Here is a 25,043-nt window from a genome sequence, read left to right as displayed (position 1 = left end):
ATAATACAGAGCTAAGGACCTAGCTAACACTGTGACTCATGAAATGCCGGCTAGAGGGCAACGACTATGCAAGATCAGAGGTGTGTGTCAAGGCCCTCAAATGCCGGACTATTACATGGGAGGATACTGCTCTGGACCTGAAGGTCTGGCGAGCGTGGCTTGCCCAAATCCCTGAGGCAGCTCCCTGATGGGCAATCCACATGGTTCTCTGATCGTGAGAATGCCATCAGTGTGCCTGGTTTCCACGTGAACATCTTGAGACTTCTGGAATGAAAATGTAGAGGCCTCAAATGGAATCAGAGCTAAGCTCCACAACATCTGATGTGTGCTCTATTATCAATCAATTAAGTAATTAATGCCTAAATACAGTGCCTGCATTCTCAGGCCCACAGATGCAAAGGCTAGGCTGCACGGGAAGTTGCGATACTCTAGACTAAGGCGCAGTTGTGAGTGATTGCCAGTGATCAGACGATGCTGCTGCTGAAGCGCTCCCTCTGCACACAAAGGTGGCCTGATCTGGAGGCTCACATCCATGACTGAGAGTGACAGATCACTGTGTCCTAAAGAATTATCTCATGCTGTGGACTCCATATGATCTGAGGTCTGAACACAAATCTTGCAAGAGGGATTGCCTGTGGAGAGATGCCTCAGTGTGGATTCAGATTAGACTCAGACATTAAAGTGAGAATCAGTGAGTGGTGATTGTTCTCCATGAGGCACCTAGCAATACTCCAGGCATACTGCCATGAGTGCACTGAGGTTTGCAGTGCTGCTCCTGCCTCTTGATGGCTCCCATTGGCAGTGGAATGTTGGCGAGATGCTTGAAGAGACTGCACCATATTTACTCTGTTCAGTGTGTGCTGGAGGAGTTATGATCCCATAACAGTGCAGCCACGTGCTCCAGAGGCTTCCTAGCATTTCAAGGATGAGGCCATTGTCACGAAAGATTATGACTACTCATACTGAGGTTAATGTCCTTCATCAAGATGCTGAGGATAGCAAAGAAGGTGTTAATGTTGAGGCAGCATGGAGGGCACAGGTGAAAGAGGCTCGTATGAGCTAGTCATCACCATTGCCCTGGAATCTTGTGGCTATAAGCATCTCACAGGCATGTCTTCCACGACTGGCCCATGCTATAGCCTTCTCCCCTGGAGCCCCAGCTTCCTCACCCTCATCAAGCTCAGCCCTCTCAACGACCTCCTCATCGGTGGACATGTGCAGCTCTTCTATCTCTACATCTGACAAGTCATCCCCCCCTTTGTAGCGCCAGGTTGTGTAGAGCACAGCAAACCACGATGATGCAGGAAACCCTCTGGGGATAGTATTGGAGAGTATCGCCTGACCTGTCCAGACATCTTAAATGCATCTTCAACCTGCCTAACAAGCGTCATTAGCCACATCTTTTGCAGGTAGCCTTTGTCTCAGAGGAGCCAACCTTGGATGCACTGAGGGCTCCCGAAGATCTGTGGCACCTGTGAATGACTCAAGATGTAAGAGCTGTGTAAGCTCCCAGGGTATCTCGCACGGACCTGCATAATCTGCTTCTGGTGGTTACAGATCAGCTGAAGGTTGAGAGAATGGAAGCCTTTTCTATTGATGAATCATAGTGGCTGCTGCCAGGGAGCTCTTAAGCCACATGTGTGCAGTCAATGGCACCCTGCACCTGTGGGAAGCCGGAGATCATTGCAAACCCCACTGCTCTGGCAGCCTGGCTGGCTTCATCCAAGGAAAACTGGACATAATTGTATGCCTCGCTAAATAGGGCATCGGTAACCCCTCTCATGCATTTATGAGCATATGCTTGGAATATTCCGCAGAGGTCCCCAGTGGAGTCCTGGATCGTAAAAAAGTTCACCTTTAGAGCCATTGGCAATGGGTGGCTTCCCAGTCCCAGTGGAGTCAGCTCCTCCCGCAGAATGTTGCAGATGTGATCCACCATACGCCTTGACAAATAAAGTCGTCTATGCCACTCTCTCCCTCTCATCTGTAGATATGAAAAGCATTTTCAGTACATCCTTAGTTGTGCCAAATGCCTCTGTGGAATGGGCCACAGCATCTAGGTCTTCATGGGGCCCTGCTGGCCAATGTTCCTCAGGGTGAGGCTCTTCCTCTTACCCTGCCTGTCGGCGATGGGCCCTTTGTCTCCCCCTCAGTTGCCTGAGTGTTAGGAAGAAGGCAACGTTGCCTGCTTCATCCATTCTCCACCCTTCGCCTCTGCGGAAACATTGATCAGATACATGATTGAACATAACCCTGCAATGATCACCTTCCAGTGGCAAGCAAGAAAGTCACTGTGAAGCTCTTGAATAGCCCTCATTCCAGGCATTCCATCCCCAAATCGTCCCTTGCAGCTATAGTACAACCTTGAGCATTGATGGAAGCCCCACCCTCCCCAGGCATGACCGCTTTCAGAAAAGGGTATGGATCTACATGAGTGCAGCCAGGCACTAGCCGTCTTGGTCAGGGCTCTGTCAGACTGATTCCTTTGGATTAATGCCTGTGATTGGGGAGTCGTGTGAAGTCTTAACCTGTCAGTTCTGAGGTGTGGAGGTCTTTGGGGTATTAGGCATATGCAGTTTGTCCGTTGCCCCTTTACAGTTGGTTCCTTCTGAGGGTTGCACGTTTCTATGACAGGAACAAATGGTCATTGGGACAGAATCAAAATCTGGGCCCAGGGTGCAGCAGAGTCTCGCAGGAATGTACATCGTGAATTAAGGTGCCCACACCCTTCAACTGACATTTGAGTGTTCCTAACATGTCTCAGCTGTGCAGTGACCTCCATTTGTTAAAGTGCAAATTAATAGGGTGCCCTTTCATTCAGCCCAAAAGTGCAATATTTGACTCCTCCCACAAGCCCTCAGAACCCTACCCTGGCAATTTATTTTTTGCATAGCTTATTTTTGCACTGTGTCATTGGATTGGTTTACAAAATGATGGTGCTCAGGTTTTATTATGAGACCATCTTCCAACACCCCCCGCCACCGCCCCCACCATTGAAGTTCCTTCCATCGTGCTGGAAGAGCATAATGTTCAGGACCATAAGACATAGGAGCAGAAGTAAGCCATTTGGCCCATCGACTTTCCTCTGCCATTCAGTGAGATCACGGCTGATCTGATAATCCACAACTCCACTTTCCTGCCTTTTCCTCAAAACCCTTGATTCCCTTACTGATTAAAAATATGTCTATCTCAGCCTTGAATATACTTAATGACCCTCTGCGGTAAAGAATTCCACAGATTGAAGAGACTCTGAGAGAAGAAATTCCTCTTTATCTCTGTTTTAAATAGGTGCTCCCTTACTCTGAGATTATGCCCTGTGGTCCTAGACTCTCCCACAAGGGGAAACAACCTCTCAACATCTATCCTGTCAAGCGCCCTAAGGGTCTTATATGTTTCAATAAGGTTGCCTCTCATTCTTCTATGAGTACAAACCCAACCTACTCAACCTCTCCTCAAAAGAAAATCCCTCCATACCTGGGATTAACCTAGTGAACCTTCTGTGGAATGCCTCCTATGCCAGTGCATCTTTCCTTAGATAAGGGGATCAAAACTGTTCATAGTATTCTCGGTGTGGTCTAACTGGTGCCTTGTATAGATTTAGCAAGACTTCCCTATTTTTATACTCCATCCCTTTTGAAATAAAGGCCAGCATTCCATTTGCCTTCCCTATTACCTGCTGAACTTATATACTAGCTATTTGTGATTCATACACAAGGACACCCAAATCCCCCTGTGTTACAGCTTTCTGCAGTCTTTCTCCATTTAAATAATATTCTGCTCTTCTATTCTTCCATCCAAAATGCATAACCTCACATTTTCCCACATTATATTCCATCTGCCAAGTTTTTGCCCAATCACTTAACATGTCTATATCCCTCTGTAGAGTCTTTGTGTCATCCTCACCACTTACCTCCCCAAGTACTGGTATTACCACTGGACTAGAAATCTAGACACCCAGAGTAATGCTGTGTGGACCTGGGTTCGAATCCTACCACGGCAGATGGTGGAATTTGAATTCAGTAAAAATCTGGAATTAAGAGTTAATTGTTGATTGTTGTAAAAACCCATTTGGTTCACTAATGCCCTTTAGGGAAGGAAATCTGCCGTCCTTACCTGGCCTGACCTACATTTGACTCCAGACCCACAGCAATGTGGTTGACTCTTAAATGCCCTCTGAAATGGCCTAGCAAGCCACTCAGTTGTATCTAATTGCTGCAAAGTTCCAAAAAAGGAATGAAACCAGACGGACCACCCGGCATTGACCTAGGCACCGGAAACAATAAGTGCAAACCCAGCCCTGTCAAACCTGCAAAGTCCTCCTTACTAATATCTGGGTGCTGGTGCCAAAACTGGGAGAGCTGTCTCACAGACTAGTCAAGCAACAGCCTGACGTAGTCATCCTCACAGAATCATACCTTACAGATAATGTCCCAGACACCTCCATCACCATACCTGGGTATGTCCTGTCCCACCAGCATGACAGACCCAGCAGAGGTGGCAGCAGAGTGGTATACAGTCAGGAGGGAGTTGCCCTGGGAGTCCTCAATATTGACTCTGGACCCCATGAAGTCTCATGGCATCAGGTTAAACATGGGTAAGGAAACCTCCTGCTGATTACCACGTACTGCCCTCCCTCAGCTGATGAATCAGTGCTCCTCCATGGTGAACATCACTTGGAGGAAGCACTGAGGGTGGCAAAGGCACAGAATGTATACATTGGGTAGGGGACTTCAATGTCCATCACTAAGAGTGGCTCGGTAGCACCACTACTGACCGAGCTGGCTGAGTCCTAAAGGACATAGCTGCTAGACTGGGTCTGCGGCAGGTGGTGAGGGAACCAACAAGGGGGTAAAACATACTTGACCTCATCTTCACCAACCTGCCTGCCGCAGATGCATCTGTCCATGACAGTATCGGTAGAAGTGACCACTCTACAGTTGTTGTGGAGACGAAGCCCCACCTTCACATTGAGGGTACCCTCCTTCGTGTTGTGTGGCACTACCACCATGCTAAATGGGATAGATTTCATATAGATCTCGCAACTCAAGACTAGGCTTCCATGAGGCGCTATGGGCCAGCAGCAGCAGCAGGATTGTACTTGAACACAATCTGTAACCTCATGGCCCAGCATATCCCCCACTCTACCATTACCATCAAGCCAGGGGATCAACCCTGGTTGAATAAAGAGCGCAGGAGGGCAAGCCAGGAGCAGCACCAGGCATACCTAAAAATGAGGTGTCAACCTGGTGAAGCTACAACACAGGATTACTTGTGTGCCAAACAGCATAAGCAGCAAGTGATAGAGCTAAGCAATCGCACAACCAAGCTCTGCAGTCCTGCCACATCCAGTCGTGAATGGTGGTGGACAATTAAACAACTCACTGGAGGAGGAAGCTCCACAAATATCCCCATCCTCAATGATAGAGGAGCCCAGCTCATCAGTGCAAAAGGTAAGGCTGAAGCATTTGCTACAATCTTCAGCCAGACATGCCGAGTGGATGATCCATCTCGGTCCCCTCCAGAGGTCCCCAGTATCACAGATGCCAGTCTTCATTATTCGATTCACTCCACATGTTATCAAGAAACAGCTGAAGGCACTGGATAACCCAAAGGCTATGAGGCCTGACAATAATCCGGCAATAGTGCTGAAGACTTGTGCTCCAGAACTTGCCGCCCCCCCCCCCCCCCCCCCCCCCCGCCTAGCCAAGCTGTTCCAGTACAGCTACAACACTGGCATCTACCCAGCTATGTGGAAAATTGCCCAGGAATGTCCTGTACACAAAAATCAGGACAAGTCCAACTTGGTCAATTACCACCCCATCAGTCTTCTCTTGATCATCAGTAAAGTAATGGAAGGGGTCATCAACAGTGCTACCAGGCGGCAGTTGCTTAGCAATTATCTGTTTACTAATGCCCATTTTGTGTTCCGCCAGGGCCACTCAGCTCCTGACCTCATTATGGCCTTGGTTGAAACATGGACAAAAGAGCATCCACAGGTGAGGTGAGAGTGACTGCCCTTGACATCAAAGCCACATTTGACCGAGAGTGGCATCAAGGAGCCCTAGCAAAACTGGAGTCAATGCGAATCGGGGAAAAACTCTCCACTGGTTGGAGTCATACATAGCACAAAGGAAGATGGTTGTGGTTGTTGGAGGTCAGTCATCTCTGCTGCATGACATCAGTGCAGAAGTTCCTCAGGGTAGTATCCTAGGCTCAACCATCTTGAGCTGCTTCATCAATGACCTTCCTTCCATCATAAGGTCAGAAGTGGGGATGTTCGCTGATGATTGCACAATGTTCAGCACCATTCGCGAGCCTTCGGATACTGAAGCAGTCCATGTCCAAATGCAGCAAGACCTGGACAACATCCAGGCTTGGGCTGACAAGCGGCAAGTAACATTCGTGCCACACAAGTGCCAGGCAATGACCATCTCCAACAAGAGAGAATCTAACCGTTTCCCCTTGATGTTCAATGGCATTACCATTACTGAATCCCCTGCTATCAACATCCAGGGGGTTACCATTGACGAGAAACTGAACTGGACTAGCCATATAAATACTATAAGAGCAGGCCAGAGGCTAGGAACCCCGCAATGAGTAACTCACCTCCTGACTCCCCAAATCCTGTTCACCACAAGTCAGGAGTGTGATGGAATACTCCCCACTTGCCTGGATGAGTTCAGCTCCCACAACACTCAAGAAGCTTGACATCATCCAGGACAAAGCCGCTCACTTGATTGGCACCACATCCACAAGCATTGACTCCCTCCAGCACTGATGCACAGTAGCAGCAGTGTGTACCATCTACAAGATGCACTGTAGGAATTCACCAAGGTTCCTTAGACAGCACATTCTAGATCCACGACCACTGCCATCTAGAAGGACAAGGGCAGCAGATGGATGGGGACACCACCACCTGGAAATTCCCCTCCAAGTCACTCACCATCCTGACTTGGAAATATATCGCTGTTCCTTCACTGTCACTGGGTCAAAATCCTGGAACTCCCTCCCTAACAGCACTGTGGGTGTACCTACACCTCATGGACTGCAGCGGTTCAAGAAGGTAGCTCACTGTCCCCTTCTCAAGGGCAGCTGGAGATGGGCAATAAATGCTGGCCCAGCCAGCGAAGATTGCTTCCCATGAATAAATGAAAAAAATTCTATTTTTATGTCATCTGCAAACTTGACAATAGTCCATTCACTTCTCTCATCCAAGTCATCAATATATATTGTAAATAATTGTAGTACCAGCAATGATCCTTGTGGCACTCCACTAGTTGCAGTTTGCCATCCTGTGAATGCCCCCCTTATTCCAAATCTCTGTCTTCTATTTGTTAGCCTATCCTCTATCCATGCTGATATACTACCCCCAACACCATGCCGATCACACTCCTTCCTCCCTGCCTAATCCTGAATCCAAGTGTGATTGTTGTTAATATCCCTGTCCTTCCTCCCATGCCCCCAAACCCTTTGATGTTGATGTTCCGATGCCCCATGTGGATTTGACCCCTCCCAGTCTTGAGGCCTGATGTGCAATGACGTACTGAGCTCACACCTCCCACAGACCATTGAGTGCCCCCCCACCCTATTACATGTTGCCCATCTACAGGTGTAGATGCCTCCCCTGACTGTGACTGTGCCATCTGCGGCACAGTACCAGTCCAAAAACCCCCAAGGACTGACGTGTGAGGGACTGACCACACCCCGAACACCATGCTGGGCTTGACTGACACATGATGGACAGGCCCTTCCCTGCCCTGTAATGGGCCAGGACAGGCTTGCCAAGCACATCCCTCTAAATTGGTGCGCTATTAACTAGGACAGTCTATGTTTTCTGGCGCTGACTAACTTTGCCCCACCCACCCCCTAGCCATGTGTCTCTGCATCCTTCCCCAGTCATCCCCCCCAGACATGTGTGTCTGTCCGCTCTTACGCCTCCCTCCTCCCCACCCCCCACACCCGGCAGGGCCCAGTGACCAACCCCCTCTCTTTCCCCCACCCCCTGGCCCCCGCCAGTCAAGCCTTTGTCTTCCATCCCCATCCTCTTGTCTTGTCCCTACCCCCCACCCCACCTTCCCACTGGTCTTGCCTGAGTAGCCCTGGCACAGAGCCTGAGCAGCGGTGATCGTAGCGCAGTGAAAGATGGACAAGCACTGCGCGCACAAACCTTGCGGTTACGAGTGAAGTGCCATGTACACGGCACTTATATCCGGTCAGGATTCACACCGGTCTAACTAGATACCAGTGAGACCATTTGATCTGGAAGGGTGCATGATTCCGGCAGTTTTTAATAAGTATTCGTGATATTCAAATTCTGGCATGGCACGGCGGGCTATCCGACCAGCCATGAAAATAGGGAGTGGGAAATTTAATCCTACTTTCACGCCAGCGGCAAACTGATTTTCGGCTGCGCTTCAAATTCTCCTGTCCCGCCCGTTGCTGGCAGGAACAGACAATCCTGTCCTTTGTTACAACCCACAATTGGCAAGTGAAATATTTGTGATATTTACTGGTTGTTTGACAAGTTAGGTATGTCAGAAGTGTGAAAGTGCCGTTCGTTAACACCAACAAATTCAGATGGAACAAAAACTTTGGAGGCATAATGGCATTGACCTGTCATTTTTAGACTGCTGTTTTCTGGTGTTTGGGGCAATTTACCCCTTATAAGTGAAAAGACAAAAGTGTTTTTGGTGATTGTATTCACGCTTCCAAAAAGGGGATCTGATTTGGGTGATTAAATTTATTGCTATTTTTTCAAACCAGTTTTCCTGCAAATAAGATTTTTGATTTCCCCGGTCGCTCAGCCGGTTTAAGATGGGGGAAGTTTGGCATATGTTCACTATGTGTTAACGCCTGCAAGTGTGGCTGTCTGTTGAAAGCAGGAATTGGGCTCATTTGAGAACCCCTGCAAATAAAGAACCTGTTGACTGTCATTGTTAAGGATATAAATAATGACCACTTGTGTGCAAGTATTAAAATGTGCTAATGCTTTCAGAATTAAACTCCAGCAAGGAGTCAAAATCTTCTGGAGATGGGGAGGAAATTGCTTCAGGAAAATAATGGTAAAGGGTGCAGGGTTGCAGGGGATGAAGAAATGCTATGTAATATTGGAATGTTAAATACAATTCTGTTAGATTGCAATAGACCTAGTGATCCACAATAAGCCAGAACTTAAAAACAAAAAACTACTGCGGATGCTGGAAACTGAAAAGATGGGTGAAGAAGCTTTATTCAAATAACCTTGGATTGTTTCAAACAACCTACCAGCAACCGGAATGATTACATAGCACTTACAACACAAAAACAGGCCATCTGTGCCTATATATGCTGCACATGAACTTTAACCCAATCTATTTACTTCATCTCATCTTTTTGGAATATGCCCCCATTCCTTTCTCCTTCATTCACTTGAGTAACTTCCCCTTAAATGCATCTGGATTTCTCTGCTTATTTCTGTCCTGGCATTTGAAAACTCATGCGAACTGAACAATCAGATCTTGATTCATGCTTTTGTTAATTCTGATCTCTTCTCCATTATAGAACTTACAGAATCATTCACTATACCCCCTGTACCCCAAAATAGTGCTGATTTGTACAAGACTTGCTCTTAAGAGGCATCTTTTAAACTGTTACCAATATGCTAGTAAACTAATGCATGTATATATAGTCTAATAGTAGTGAACAGTACTCGTCGGTTTAAAGGCTTTTAAGTAAGCTTTCAGGCCACCAGTTAGAAACCAGTGTGCCTATATAGTGCAACCTCTAGCAGTTGATTCAGGGAATACATTCAAGATAATTTGAAGTAACAGCTTGGATTGTGTTCAGGTGAGTTGACTATGGATTCATATACATTTGACATCACAAGTGCAACAATGCAGTGAACATCTGGTGTCATTGGTCTCATTTGAAAAAGATAGCCGTGCATTGTGATTCAAGAGCAATATGTAGGCATAACTTTTAGAAACAAACAAGGTAAGCCTCTAACTCTGCTAAAGCATTCAAAACATAATTAGATTGATCACTGATTCGGCGGAGTGGAGGAGTGTAATGGGGAGGAAATTGGAAAAAATTATGGCCACATTAGATTGTGGAACAGAATTTGGATGACACAACAGGCTGGCATTTTTTCATTCCTGCATTCTTAAAGTGCTTCATGTTTGTATTTATAATTCCCATTTAACAAGCTATAAATATACATGTTGCATGGCAACTGCTTGAACAATTATTGCAGAAAGAAAAACTATAAAATAGACAAAAGATTTAAAATAAAGTGTTTGTGAACCAAGGTTACTTGTGCAATAATACAGAATCATGAATTATGTATTAGAGCAAACATCCATTATTAAGTCAGGACAGCTGAAGTAATTGATGAATGTGCATTATGATGCTGCCAACGTATTGATACTGATTTATTTTGTGAAATTGTGAAATGATTGATTTGGCATCTTCAGAACGTAACTGTCATTCATAACTGGCTGCATCTGTTTGTGTCGGGGAAAAGGAAATTAAAGTCCTGTTTGTAACTCTTTAGATTGATTAATTTACCCATTCAGCTCTGAATTGGTTGTGAGGTATGCTGCATGACTACATGTTTTCCAATAATACTTTATAAAATTACTCCTCAGGGTATTATTAAAAAACAAGAAATAAAGAACAAAGCAAAATGGAATAAATTTAGCTGGCATTACGTTCTGTTGTGAGTGAAAAGGTACATAGCCATGTAACATTTTTATGCTGCTGTGTTAGTTGGTCCAAGCAGAGTAAATTAATTGCTGGCTTGTCATGATCATGGAAAGTGGTATCTAGAGTTTGGCTTATAGTTGTTCATGAAAATGGAATGTGTACTTATGTTTTGCTATGCTTAAAAACATATTGAGGATTAAAGCTGAACCCATTGGTATGATGAACACTGTAGTTCAGTGGACCAATTCCAAAATAGTTGTGATTTTCTTTTTGCGTTAGATTTTTATATTTCAAAGAAAAACAATTTTCCTCATTTCATGTTTTTATACTTTTCATGTGCATACCAGACTTTTTACCATTTGTAGTCAACCTGTTCACAGGACTTGAGGGGTAAAAAGAAATGCAGGAGAGCATTAGGAGGATGAATTCCTAATAGCACTGTGGGTGTACCTACATCACACAGACTGCAGTGGTTCAAGAAGATGGCTCACCACCACCTGCTCAAGGGCAACTAAGGATGGGCAATAAATGCTGGCCTAGCCAGTGACAACCACACCCTGTGAAATAATAAGTAAAAAAAACCTTCCTTATATCCTGGCATCCCTTCATGTCCGCCTCTACCCCCACCCCACCCTGCGATGCTGTGGCAAAGTCTGAGTTCTATTCCTTGCTTACAGAAAACTCTATGGCTGGGATTAATAATTTTGAGCGTAAACCCACTGCCTCAATGCTAATACATCATCGTGTTACTCTCAGCTCTTTTTATTTCATCTTAATTCATGCCATATAAATTTGCATAACTTTGTCACACCAGGAAATAAAATCTTTTTAAGTATTTTAAGCTGTAAGTCCAGTTTCTTTCGTTCTTTTCTAATTGATGCATGACTGTTCAAAGACAAATTTAACAGGCAATTTGAGTAAAAGTTAACAAAAGAAAAGTTTGAATAAAGATAAAGTTGATCTGTTTTCAAAGTCAAGTAGTGATTCAGATATTTTTTATTTTGTAAGTATTGATTTTTTTTAATGTTGTTAAATTGTCCAATTTAAGACACCTTTTGATCGATTGAAAGGTCAAGTGCCTGTTGGGCATGTATCTAAATCTGATGTTACCTTTTAGCATTTGACAAGCTTTTTTGATGAGAACTACAACTTTGATGGAATATAATCTAATGTTGGACTATAAATTGTTACAATGTAGCTCTCATAACCCATTCTTTCAAACCATTGTGGACTCTGCTCAATTTAATTAACCTCCTGAGGCAGAGTAATAGCTATATATCGGCCGAGCTAAACTTCTGTGAAACTTTTTTCTTGCATTTAACGTAACCCAGATAACATCTAGAATATTAATCTAGTGTTACAGCCTACATCATTAAACCTTTAGCAGTTGAATTCAACATAATTTCCTCACCTATTTAAAAAAAATAGACAATCAGAGCTGCTTGCGGTGTGGAACCAAATAATCCTTTTAATCATGTTTTCTTTAAAGCTAGCTCATTTTGTATTTGTGTCTTCCTGTTCTGTGACCTTAAGTTAAATAATGGAAAATTGCAACCATTACGTTCTTGTTCGAAAAAGGTTGTAAGATAAGCCCAGCAATTACAGACCAGCCAGTTTAACTTTGGTGATGGGGAAGCTTCCAGAAACAATTATTTGGGATAGAATTAATAGTCACATGGAAAATGGACAATTAATTCTTATCCTTTGAACTTGTGACTATTAAATTAATAGTCACTAGTTTGATGCAGAGGAGTGTGCAGTGGTTCATTTTGGTAGGAAGAGCATGAAGAGACGATATAAAATAAGGGGTACAACTCTAAAGGGGTGCAGGAGCGGAGAGACCTGGGTGTATATATGCATAAGTCATTAAAGATGGCAGGACAGGTGGAGAGAGCAGTTAATAAAGCATACAGTATCCTAGGCTTTATTAATAGGGTATAGAATACAAGAGCAAGAAGGTTATGCTGAACTTGTATAGGACACAAGTTAGACCTCAGCTGGAGCATTGTGTACAGTTCTGGGTGTCACACTATATGAAGGATGTGAATGCATTGGAGAGAGTACAGAAGAGGTTTGCAAAAATGGCTCCAGGAATGAGAAACTTCAAGTTATGAAGATAAATTGGAGAAGTTCAGACTATTCCCCTTGGAGAGGAGAAGACTAAGAGGAGATTTGATAGTGGTGTTCAAAATCATGAGGGGGCTGGACAGAGTAGATAGGGAGAAACTGTTCCTGCTCGTTAAAGGATTGAGAACGAGAGGGCATAGATTTAAAGTGATTTGCAAAAGAAGAAAATGCAATGTGAGAAAAAAACTTTCACATGAGTAATTTGAGTCTGGAATGCACTGCCTGGAAGTGTGATGGAGGCAGGTTCAATTGAGGCATTCAAGAGGGCATTAGATGATTATTTAAATAGAAACAATGTGTAGGGTTATGGGGAAAAGGCAGGAGAATGGCACTGAATCATAATGCTCATTTGGATAGCCGATGCAGACATAACGGGCTGAATGGCCTCCTTTTGCACCGGAGCAATTCTATGATTGAAATGAAAAGCAGTTCAGGACAGTGCTTGAAGTATGTTTTCTTTTGCATTTTTCTCCTACTCCTTTTAATACATAAGTGTATTTTTAAAGGTAGATTATCCGAAATTACACACAATGTTCTAGTGGTAACGGTGCTTTTAAATTTGGCTTATATTCCTTACGTTTGTAAACCTCGTTGAACAGTTTCACACAATTTTTATTGAATGGACAATAATCAGATCCGATTCCTTTCTCACCTTAACAAATGGTGTTTTCGTTTTGTGTTTTCAGTATGAATGTGCATTACCTTGCACATATCCACACTTCAATTAGTTTTACCATTTTATTCCATTATTTTTGAATGCAATAATGACCTTTATATAACAGTTGTAAGGCCACACACTGAGTGCAAATTTAATCTTATTAAGAGTGCTCTCAACAATATTTTGACAGCTTCTGTTTTTTTACTTCAAGTAAATTTTTAATTACACTCGATAATCCTTGTTCATTTAAGTCTTAACCTTCTTTAGTCTAATTTACAAAATTTGAAAACCATGTATCACCAAATTGTTAGTGCAGAAGGAGGCTATTCAGCCCGTCATGTCTGCATTGGCTCTCCAAATGAGCAATTCACCTCGTGCCATTCTCCCGCTTTCTCCTAGTAACCCTGCAGATTCTTCCTTTTCAGATAACAGTCTAATTCCCTTTTGAATGTTACAATTGAACCTATCTCCATCACACTCTCAGACAGTGCATTCCAGACCTTAGCCAATCGCTGTCTGAAAAAGTTTTTTCTAATATCACTTTTGCTTCTTTTGCCAATTATTTTAAATTTGTGCCCTCTCATGCTCGATCTTTTCATGAGTGGGCACAGTTCCTCCTCATCTACTCTGTCCAGACCCCTCAAGATTTTGAATACCTCTGTCAAATCTGCTCTCAGCCTTCTTTTCTCCAAAGAAAACAGTCCCAACTTCTCCAATCTACCTTAATAATGAAGTTCCTCATCTCTGGAACAATTCTCGTAAATCTTTCCTGCACTCTCTCCAATACCTTAACATCCTTCCTCAAGAGCAGCATCCAGAAATAGACGTAATACTCCAGCTGAGGCTGAACTAATGTCTTATACAAGTTTAACCTAACCTCCTCGCTCTTGTACTCTGTACTACACTGTGTGCTTTATTAACTGCTCTCTCAACCTGCCCTGTCACCTTCAATGGCTTATGCACATATACATATCAAAATGAATCACTTCACACTTCTCGCATTGAACTTCACCTGCCACCTGTCTGCCCATTCCACCAACTTGTCCTTTTGAAGTTTTACACTATCCTCCTCACAATTCAAGTTTCATATCATCCGTAAACTTTGCAATTGTGCCCTGAACACTAAGATCTATGTCATTAATATATACCAGGAAAAGCAAGGAAGCAAGGAACACTGACCCCTGGGGAACTCCACTACACACCTTCCTCCAGCCCGAAAAACATCCATTAACCACTACTCTCTGTTTCCTGTCGCTCAAAAAATTTTATAGCCATGTTGTGACTGCCCCTTTTATTTCATGAGCTATAACTTTGCTCACAAACCTGTTGTGCGGCGCTATATCAAATACCTTTTGGAATTCCACATACAACATATCGGCAGTATTGCCCTCATTAACTCTCTGTTACCTCTTCAAAAAACTCCAAGTTAGTAAAACATGATTTTTCCTTAAAAATTCCTTGCTGATTTTCCTTAATTTGCCCAAGTGACTATTTATTTTGTCCGGAGTTATTGTTTTAGACGTTTCCCCACCACCAAAGTTAAACTAACTGGCCTGTAGTTGCTGGGCTTATCTTTACACCATTTTTTGAACAAGCTTGTAATGTTTGTAATTCTCTAGTCCTCTGACACCACCTCTCTGTAATTTCTTTGTAAATTTATTCCTCTACATCCTTCCCACTAGTTGGTGACCTACAGATTCCAGTGAGCAATGTAATTGCATGTTTTTTGTTCCTTAGATAAAGCCAAATAGGTTCTGTCCTTGACCCCTCTGGGATATCCTCTTTCCATAGTACTACAATGCTCTCCTTAATTAATACCACCACCCCTCCCACTTTTCTTCCTTTCCTATCTTCCCTGAACACCTTGTATCGAGGAATATTTAACACCCAGTCCTGCCCTTCTTTGAGCCAGGTCTCTGTTATAGCCACAACATAGTATTTCCACATGGCAATCTGCACCTGTAGCTCACCAATTTTATTTACCGCTCTCCATGCATTCACATACATGCTCAGTAACCCTGATTTAGACATTATTACTTTCTCCCTTACTCTGACCCCATCTATTAACTCAATATTCTTTATTCTAGTGCTATCTGTCTCTCCCAGTATTCTGTGCACCTTGGTATTCCTCTCTGACATTTTTGCCACCTTCCCACACCACTCCCATGTTATGGTTTAAATTGTAAAAATTGTAAATCAAGTATTAAATGTACCTCATAGTGGCTCATAATGTATGTCTGGCCTTTTGCTTTCCATTAAGTGGTCAGTCTGCTTTGTACTTCATATGACAAGTTGTGCATGGATTTTCCATACAGTTTTTATTACCACCATTAATTTCACTGCAATTTGGCTGCTCAGCCCTAGCCAGAGCGCACAGAGTCTGACACTGAAAAAGGCTCTTGCTCTCTCTCGCTCCCTCATGCTCCACTGGATTAATAGGAATAAGTAAATGTTCAAGCACCATACTTAGTGAGATCATTCTTGATGTGTTATTTGGTAAGATAATTAATTTTAATTGGCTGTATTTGAATTTAGATCACAGTGATTCTTATAAAGTCATTGAATATCCACTTGTCAGCACGGTCTGTAGTTTTGTTAAATCTATAACCAGAAAAAAAATGGTATTTGGAATAATAAAGTGAGTTAATCCCAGTGTGTATCTGAGCTATGTGCAAGAATGTCCCAGGTTTGACCCTTGCTCTTTGTTGATTTGGCTTATCTCAGCCAGGGCAGAAATAGGAAAGCCACAACTGGTTTCAGTGCCTCACGGTTAGAAGGGAAAAATTAACTTGCAACCTTGTTGGAAGTCATATGTGCACAGACATGCACACAATGTGTTGATGAGATTAAGCTATGAGGCTTCCATTTTCAAATAGCTCAGTTCCAATGCTCACACATGATTAACATGAGCACCATATGTTATTTGGGTTGGCTGTGCAATTGAAACTGAAGATGGCTGATGGGAAGAAACCAGGTCTCAAGAAGGGAGCAAAGAAAGCCTTAAAGAAACTGTCAGCAAAGAGCGGGAAGAAGTGGCGAAGATCGAGGAAGGAGAGTTACTCCATTTACATCTACAAAGTGATGAAGCAGGTTCAACCCGACACCGGCATCTCCTCCTAGGCTATGACCATCATGAACTTGTTCGTGAACAGTATTTTGGAGCGCAACTTGGGTGAGGCTTCCTGCCTGGCCCATTACAACAAGCGCAGCACCATCAGCTCCCGGGAGATCCAGACCACCGTGTGCCTGCTGCTGCCTGGGGAACTGGTCAAGCACACGGTGTTGGAAGGGACAAAGGCGGTGGCCAAGTACACCAGCTCCAAGTAAAACTCCACAATGGACTGAAAGACACACAACCCCAGCAAGGACGTCAAGATGGAAGAAAAGTAAATTAAAGAGGAAGACAGGTGAAGGTGAAGCAGACGCACAATACACGCCTAATACTAATTGCAGCCTTGGTTTGCTTCTCCTTTCCCAAAATCTCCTTGATGAGCATTCCATCCGCTATGAAACTTGGATTTTCTTTATATGAACTGTAATAAAGCTACTTGCATTCTTTCACAATTACAGAAAACTTGCTTTATTAATGGATCCATTGGCAAACATTTTCACCGTGAGAATAGGATTAAGCTGAAAATAACTATGTAAAATCAATATACAGAAGTACCTAGCAAACATTTTTGTGCTATTGCCCATTAATGCCAATGAAAGGCTACAATTCACTCGTGAAGCACAAGAGAGAAATATATTTTGAAAAGTGCGGTAGTATAATGATTTTTGTTGATGAGTTAATATTCTAAATATCTGTGCTATTAATACAGAGAACAAATCCTACCATAGCAGTTTGAGAATTTGAATTCGGTTTATAACAAAGAAACTGGGAACAAAAAGTTGGTTTTAAAAAAAAATTGATAATGAGTTGTTGGATTGCTGTAAAACCCCAACTTGTTTACTAATGCGCTTTTAGGGAAAGAAAGCCAATGTCCTTGCCAGGTTGGCCAATATGTGACTCCTGTTCCACAGCAACATTGACTCTTAATTGTCCTCCAAAGTGGCCTAGCAAGCCACTCCGAAATACCTAGGGATGGGAAATAACGCTGGCCTTGCTTGTTACATTCACATCATGAGAATGGGTAATAATAAAAAAGGGAATCATTCCTTTTTTTGATAATTTTGTAAATCAAAGTACTGCCTTTAAAGCCACTTTAGCCATGATTTTTTTTCTTGGTCAGAAAGGTTTTATTTAAATAAGGATCACAGCATTGCACCCTATCTGAATATCACAATGTCTTTCAGATTGCATGATGTTGTCTCAGGGCTGCATCTAGCCAATTAAGTTGATGCAATGGTGTGTAAAAGTTGCTTTGTTTTACTTTGATAGGATCTGAAAGATGAAAAGAAGAAAGCGAGGATGGCGGCTGCCAGGGCAATACTAGAAAAATGCACTATGATGCTTCTCACAGCATCAAAGGTAACTATTACTGCATAAAATCAGCCCCTCTGCAGGTTTCTGTGTTAATTTCTACTTTTTATTTTTGATGATTTTTTAAGTGATAACAGAGTTTATATCAGAAAAATATCAACAGTCTACTATTTAGTGCTTTCAAATATCACTGAGGTCACTGTTAATCTGTGGTTATAAAATGGAAGAGACTAATGAGATGCAGTATCAAAATCATTTTGGCAGGAAACTTCCACTCCTGTAATATAATTGTGACTCAGTTTATGGTGCCATTTACCTTGGCACTTCTCCTTGTTGTAAAACTGTATCAGCAGTATTGCACAGTTTGCTGTCTTTAAATGATTTTACCTCTTCCTTAGACTCAGAAACCGATAATTACGATTGACACAATCACTAAATCCAACAACTTTATTGAGAATTTTAAACAAACCATTTCAATTGATCATACAGTTACCCTTCAGATGGTCAATATGAGATGACTAAGTCTGGCAGCATCCATGGAGAGAGAAACAGAGTTAACATTTCGAGTCTCTATGACTCTTCAGAGCTGAAGAAGAGGAGTCATACAGACTCGAAACGTTAACTGTTTCTCTCTCCACAGATGCTGCCAGACCTGCTGAGTTTTTCCATAAAATTATGTTTTTATTTCATATTTCCAGCTTCCACAGTATTTTGCTTTCATCTGAGATGACTGTAGATTGCTTCAGAGTGATCTTTGAGTGAAATCTTCCTGCTCAGTTCACTGGGACTCTTCCCGTCAATACTTATTTTCAGTCTTCTTTATTTGAGTGCTCCCCATCAATACATGTAGCCTGCGTTCCTTCTTGAGTGCTCCTGTGTAGGATTTTTTCAGGGGTTTACATACAGAGTACAGTATATGAAATACCTCATGCACAATCCTCCTCTGGATGTGGATTGATTAGTTGGGTGTTTATCATATTCCCAAATTGTCTTCCATTGGCTTAGTCATATTATTGACTTATTCCTGTCCTGCTGTGATTACTTGTCTGGTTCGTCAGCCTCCATTGATTTCAATCAATTTGCTGTGATTAACAATTCAATTAAATTCAAATTGTTCAATTCAATTCAGCAGTATCACTGCAATTAACAAGTAATAATTTAGCAAGTATTGCACCCATCCACTTTCTACATAACAGCACTGTTCTGAACTTGTAGCCAGCCCATTAACCCTTTCCTTATTGTCCAATTGACTGATTACTTACAAAAATAACTTCCAATTTTGTTAATTCTTGTCAACAGCAGCCATTTCACATTACCTTGCTGAAAATCTACTTGAATGCAGTATCTGATAAGAACAGGAATATTGCAATGCACAAAAGGTTGGTCATTATCTGAAAGAAAATGATAATACCAATTCAAGTACCCATGTTACTGTTACTGAAGTGTCATCACTTACAAATGAAAGTTAACAGATTATAGTTCTGAAAACAGTAATACTTTATCTCAACAATCAGTAACCTACATTTGTCCAATAGTCAATTATGGTGTAATTCTCTTTTTTAAATTGTTTTTGTTCCATTGGGTAGTATGGTACTAGGGAATACATTTGATCCACAATGAAACAACATCATCTGAAAAGAGGCAGTATAATACTATTCGAAATGCATGGAGCAGAAACTCCATACCTATCCCCGATGGTGCAATCCAACACAGGGGCTCCCAGGAAGACTTTAGGGATGTCCTCAAAGCATCTCTGAAAAGATCAAACATCCCCGCCGACTAGTGAGAGTCCTTGGCAAAATGGAGAAGGTTTATTCTGGAAGGCACCGATCGCATCAAGAGATTTCATTGGGAGCATACAGAAGCGAAGTTGAGATGTCGGAGAGAGCCCACAAACATCTCATGCGCCTGACCCTTCAAGCACCACCTGCCCAGCATGTGTCTGAGTCTGAAAATCATGCATTGGATTTATCAGCCATCTTAGAACCTATCGAAGCAGAGTGCAAACAAGTCATCCTTGGACCCGAGGGACTGCCTGAGAAGAAGAGCAGTTGCTGAAGACATTGAATAACGTGGATGACAGTGGTCAATCTTGCCTCACTGTTCGTTCATGTGAACATACGAATTAGGAGCAGGAGTAGTCCACTCAGCCCCGCGAGTCTGCTCCGCCATTCAATAAGATCATGGTATTATGTAAACCTCAACTTCAAACTCCTGCTCTTTGGTTTACCACATCTTCCCAAATTTAACCCCTTGCCCCAATATTCAGATTAAAACCTCCTTTACTTCCCTAATTAGTTGGCTCACGAAGACACCAGCCCCAGCATGGCTCAGGTGTAGACCATCCCAACAGTACAGATTCCATTTTCCCCAATGCTGGTGCCAGTGCCCCACAAACTGGAATCCACTTCTCCCACACCAATCTTTGAGCCATGCATTAGTTTCTCCAATCTTATTTGTCCGATGACAATTTGCTTGTGGCTCAGGTAATAATCCAGGAATTATTACCTTTGAGGTTCTGCTTAATTTGGTGCCTAGCTCATCATATTGACTATGCAAAGCCTCCTTCCTCATCCTGTCTATGTCGTTGGTACCTACATGGACCATGACTACTGGATCCTCCCCCTCCCACTACAAGTTCCTCTCCAGCCCCAAGCACATGTCCCGCACCCTGGCACCAGGCAGGCAACACAGCCTTCTGGACTCTCACTCTTTGCTACAGAGAACAGTGTCAATCCCCCTTACTATACTGTCCCCTGCTACTATTACATTCCTTTTTGCTCCCCTCATTTGGATGGGTTCCTGTACCATGGTCAGTTTGCTCATTCATCCTGCAGCCCCCACACTCTCATCCAAACAAGCTGAGAGAACCTCAAACCTGTTGAACAATTGCAGAGCCTCACGCTCCTGGACTCTGGGTCCCCCTACCTGCCTCACTCACAGTCACGCCCTCCTGTCCCTGGCCACTGACCAAATCAGAAGACCTTATCCTAAGTGGTGTGACTGCCTCCTGGTATAAAGCATCCAGGTAATTATCCCTCTCCCTGATGTGTTGCAGAGTCTGCAGCTCAGCCTCCAGCTCGATGACTCTGAGCCGAAGTTCTTCGAGTCGCAAACATTTACTGCAGACGTGTTTCCCTGGATCACAATGTTATCCAGGAGCTCCCACATGCTGCAGCCTTGACACATCATGTGTCTTGCCATCCATAATGTGTTTTACATAATTACTTAATTATATTAATCACTTATTTATGTTTCTTTCTTATATATTTTATTAACTTTACCACCAAATGATGCGAGGTGACGTCAAGTGGAACTCCCGATGTCACCTTGTGTCATTTACATTTTCAGGTCGGCGGGCACGCAGCCGACTCAGATGCGCGCCCACTGACCTGTCAATGGCCTATCAAGGCCATTAAGAAACCAATTCAGCTCATTAATGGACCTGCCCGTCCAACCTTAAGGTTGGTGGGCAGGCCAGGAGCCCAAGCGGGCTTGTGAAAAAACATGAAACCTCATCCACAAGCAGGATGAGGCTTCATGAGGCTTTTTAAATTTTAATGAAAGGTTGCAATAAAAGTTATGGACATGTCCCGACTCATGTGACAGTGTCACATGAGGGGACATGGCAGGGAAATTTTTAAACTCCCTTATTAAAAGTTTCAAAACGGAGCCGATCTCCCTGAGGCAGCACTTTGCCTCAGGGAGATCTGTGCGCTCTCCCACAAGAGAGAATCTAACCATCTCTCCACGACATCCAACAGCATCCTCATCACTGAATCCCACATCATTAACATCCTAGGGGTTACTATTGACTTAACTTAACTGGATCAGTCAAATAAATACCATGGCTACAAAATCATATCAGTAGCTGGGAATTCTGTAGTGAAGCCTCACTTTCCAGCTCCCCAAAGTTTGTCCACTATCTACAAGATACACGTCAGAAGTGTGACGATATATTCTCTATTTGCCTGGATGAGTGCAGCTCCATCAACACTTAAGATGTTTGACACCATCAAGGACAAAGCAGCCCGCTTGTTTGGCACCCCATCCACCACTTTAAACATGCACTCCCTCCAGCACCGAGCAGTGATAACAGTGCACATCATCAAAAGATGCGCTGCAGCAACTCTCCAAGCCTCCTTCGACAGCACCTTCTAAACCTGAGACGTCTACCAGTCACACACTGGGACATTAAAGCTGCAAGATTACATGGTTGTAAACAAACAAAATAAACTTTACTATACAAAGTCAGAAAGGTAAAACAATCTACAGTATCAATCTTAAACTCTAACATTCAGAATTAACATGAGTAAATATGAATTAACAGGCAAACTGTAGCTGAACACACCACACTGCACATTAAATGGCAGATGTGACAAGACAGATCCCTCAGATTTCTCAGCAACCCATCCAGACATCAGTAAACATTCTGGGCAGAATTTTGTCCTTGGAGTGCGGGATTGGCGGGGCGGTTGGGAAGCTGACTGCTGCCCGCGATCGGCAGCGCTCCATGATTTTATGCGGGTGGGCCACTTAAGGCCCACCCAGCGTGATATGCGAAAGGCAGTGCCAAACACTGCCTGTGCGGGCTCGGGGAGGAGGGAGAGCAGGCCTAGCGCGAACTTCACACATATGTGCGAAAGAGCGCTGAATAATCTCCCTGAGGCACGGAGCTGCCTCAGGGAGATGAAGAGATATTTTTAAAAATAATAAACAGCAGAAAAATGTGATGAAACATGTCCCCTCATGTCACATGAATGGGGACATGTTTTTAAATTTAAAAATAAAGTTTTTACTTATTTGTATTTGCATTTGGAAACCTCATCCCGCCTGTGCATGAGGTTTCCAAAAAAATGCAAAGGCCGCTTGGTCTTTTTGCCTGCCCACCAACCGATATGTTGAACGGGCAGTGAAAAATTAAAGTCAATTGATAACTTAATAGGCCTTTTAATTGTCAGCGGGCACGAACTGGAGCTGACAGCGCGCCCGCCAACCAAACTATTGCGCGCCTGTGCGATGACGTCGGCACACTCAGCCAACATCATCATGTGTCATTTCACACTCGGCCGGGTCAGGCGCACGCCCATCCGCCGAACTAAAAATTCTGGCCTCTGAGTCACAAAATCTCATGAACTCTGTCTCCCTCAGAAAAGAATTCAACTCTTCACTTTCAAAGATTTAGCCTATGAATTCCCTCAAAAGCTGCTCCAACTCAGACTGCCTAAACAACAGCTCACCTTCGCATACTTCAACCTCTTCCCCTGAGGCAGCACTCCATGGGGTTCATAAAGCTGCACTCCCTAATCTAATTACTATCAAACTTCCAACTCTTTCTCAGACCGCTAGCTTCACTGAGTTGGCACTGCCCCTGGGCTTCTCCGAACTCCAGTCTCGCGGCTGCACCGAGCTATAAATGGCTACCACAGCTTCTTCTTAGCCCTAACCCTCCCTAGCACGGAACCAGCAATCTTCTGCCAACTGCTCAGCTTTCTAGGATTCCCCTGAGCCCTAACTGCACTGAATGGCTCCCAGGGTTTCTTTGTGGCCTAACTGCCCAGAGCTTGCTAACAGCAGTGCCTTTTCAATATAGTTTCTTCCCCTGCTCCAAGCAAACAGACAGATAAATTGAAACCTGAGAACCTTCTTAAGCTCCATCCATCTCCATAACAACAGAGACTTTCAGGGTTCACTGAATACTTTTAAACTGATTTGGCTCAAATTCCCAAAACAAAACATTCACTGGACTGCACTTCTTTGGAAACAGTGTGGACATCACATCTCTAGCTCGCCTAAGTAAGTCCACCTGCTGTTTTATGGCTCTTGCCTTTATAGCTGTTAACCCCTTAAGTCAGTATGGCCCCAACCTTTTAAGTGTAATAGACTCCAATTCCATTGAATGTCAAGGGGAGTGTTAGATTCCCACATATTGGAGATAATCATTGCCTAACACTTGTGTGGCCATTTATCAGCCCAAGCGTGAATGTTGTCCAAGTCCCACTGCATGTAGGCATGGACTGCTTCAGTACCTGAGGAATCACGAATGGTACTTAACATTATGCAATCATCAGTGAACATCCCCACTTCAGATCTTATGTTGAGGGGAAGGTCATTGACGAAGTAGCTGAATATGGTGGGCCTGGGACACTATTCCTCATTAACTCCTGCAGCAGATGTCCTGGAGCTGAGATGATTGGCCTCCAACAACCTCAACTATCTTCCCTATTGCTTGGTATGACTCCAACTAGTGGAACATTCCCCACCGCACCCCCCCACCCCACCCCAGGCAATTCCCATTGACTTCAGTTTTTCTAGGGCTCCTTCATGCCACACTCAGTTAACTGCTGCCTTGATGTCGAGAACCTCACTTCATGAGTTCAGCTCTTTTTTCCATGTTTGGGCCAAGGCTGTAATGGGGACTGGAGGTGCATGGCCCCCACTGAAGCATCAGGTTGTTGCTGTGCAAGTGCTGTTTGAAAGGACTGTTGATGACACCTTCTGTCACTTAGCTGATGATAGAAGAGAGACTGATGGGGCGGTAATTTCCAGGATTGGATTTGTCCTGCTTTTCTGGATAGAACATGGCTGGGTAATTTTCCACATTCGGGTAGCTGCCAGTGTTGCAGCTGTACTGGGGCAGCTTGGCTAAGTGCTCGGCCAGTTCTTAAGAACTACATCTGGGATGTTGTCAAGACCCATAACCTTTGCTATATCCAGTGCTTTCAATGCTACTGGTATGTATTTGATGTTTAAATTATAGTATATAACATGGGTGCTACTCTCATTATTTGTAGTAACCCAGTTTGAGCAAGACTCAGAAGTTGTGGTACTGAAAATTAAAAAAATTAATTGGGAAAAAGTACTGGAGGATAAAGACTAAATAAAAATAGAAGCAACTTAGACAGTTATCTGCGAAGGTGGAAATTAATTATGTACAACATAGATATGGGTAAAGATGGTGAAGAAGGATGTTAAAAATAAAACCAAGAAAGCAGGTTTTTTAAAATAATTACGGAATGAAGAGATTGTGAAATGATTTAAAATTAAATTAAAAGTTGCTTTAAGAAATTAACTCAAAATGAAAAGTGAGAATTGGGAAAAATAAGTGATATTTTAGGTATCCATCTGTTTTGGGAGTCGATGATTTGCACC

At 43.2% G+C, this 25,043-nt stretch overlaps 1 protein-coding gene across 4 annotated transcripts in view; it reads left to right on the top strand.

The window, feature by feature from the left end:
• The window catches only part of ctnnal1 (catenin (cadherin-associated protein), alpha-like 1), a 395,162-nt gene that overhangs the window by 274,365 nt on the left and 95,754 nt on the right, over positions 1-25,043 (top strand). For all 4 annotated transcript variants that reach the window (XM_078538519.1, XM_078538520.1, XM_078538521.1 and 1 more), the window contains one exon: positions 17,850-17,939. In XM_078538519.1, coding sequence (XP_078394645.1) covers positions 17,850-17,939 — 90 coding nt within the window. The remainder of the gene's footprint in view (positions 1-17,849; positions 17,940-25,043) is intronic.

This window comes from Cetorhinus maximus, chromosome 3, assembly GCF_964194155.1.
Source record: "Cetorhinus maximus chromosome 3, sCetMax3.hap1.1, whole genome shotgun sequence".
NCBI lineage: Eukaryota > Metazoa > Chordata > Chondrichthyes > Lamniformes > Cetorhinidae > Cetorhinus > Cetorhinus maximus.
The sequence above is the reverse complement of the archived record's forward strand: the minus strand, read 5'-3'. Positions and strand labels throughout refer to the sequence as shown.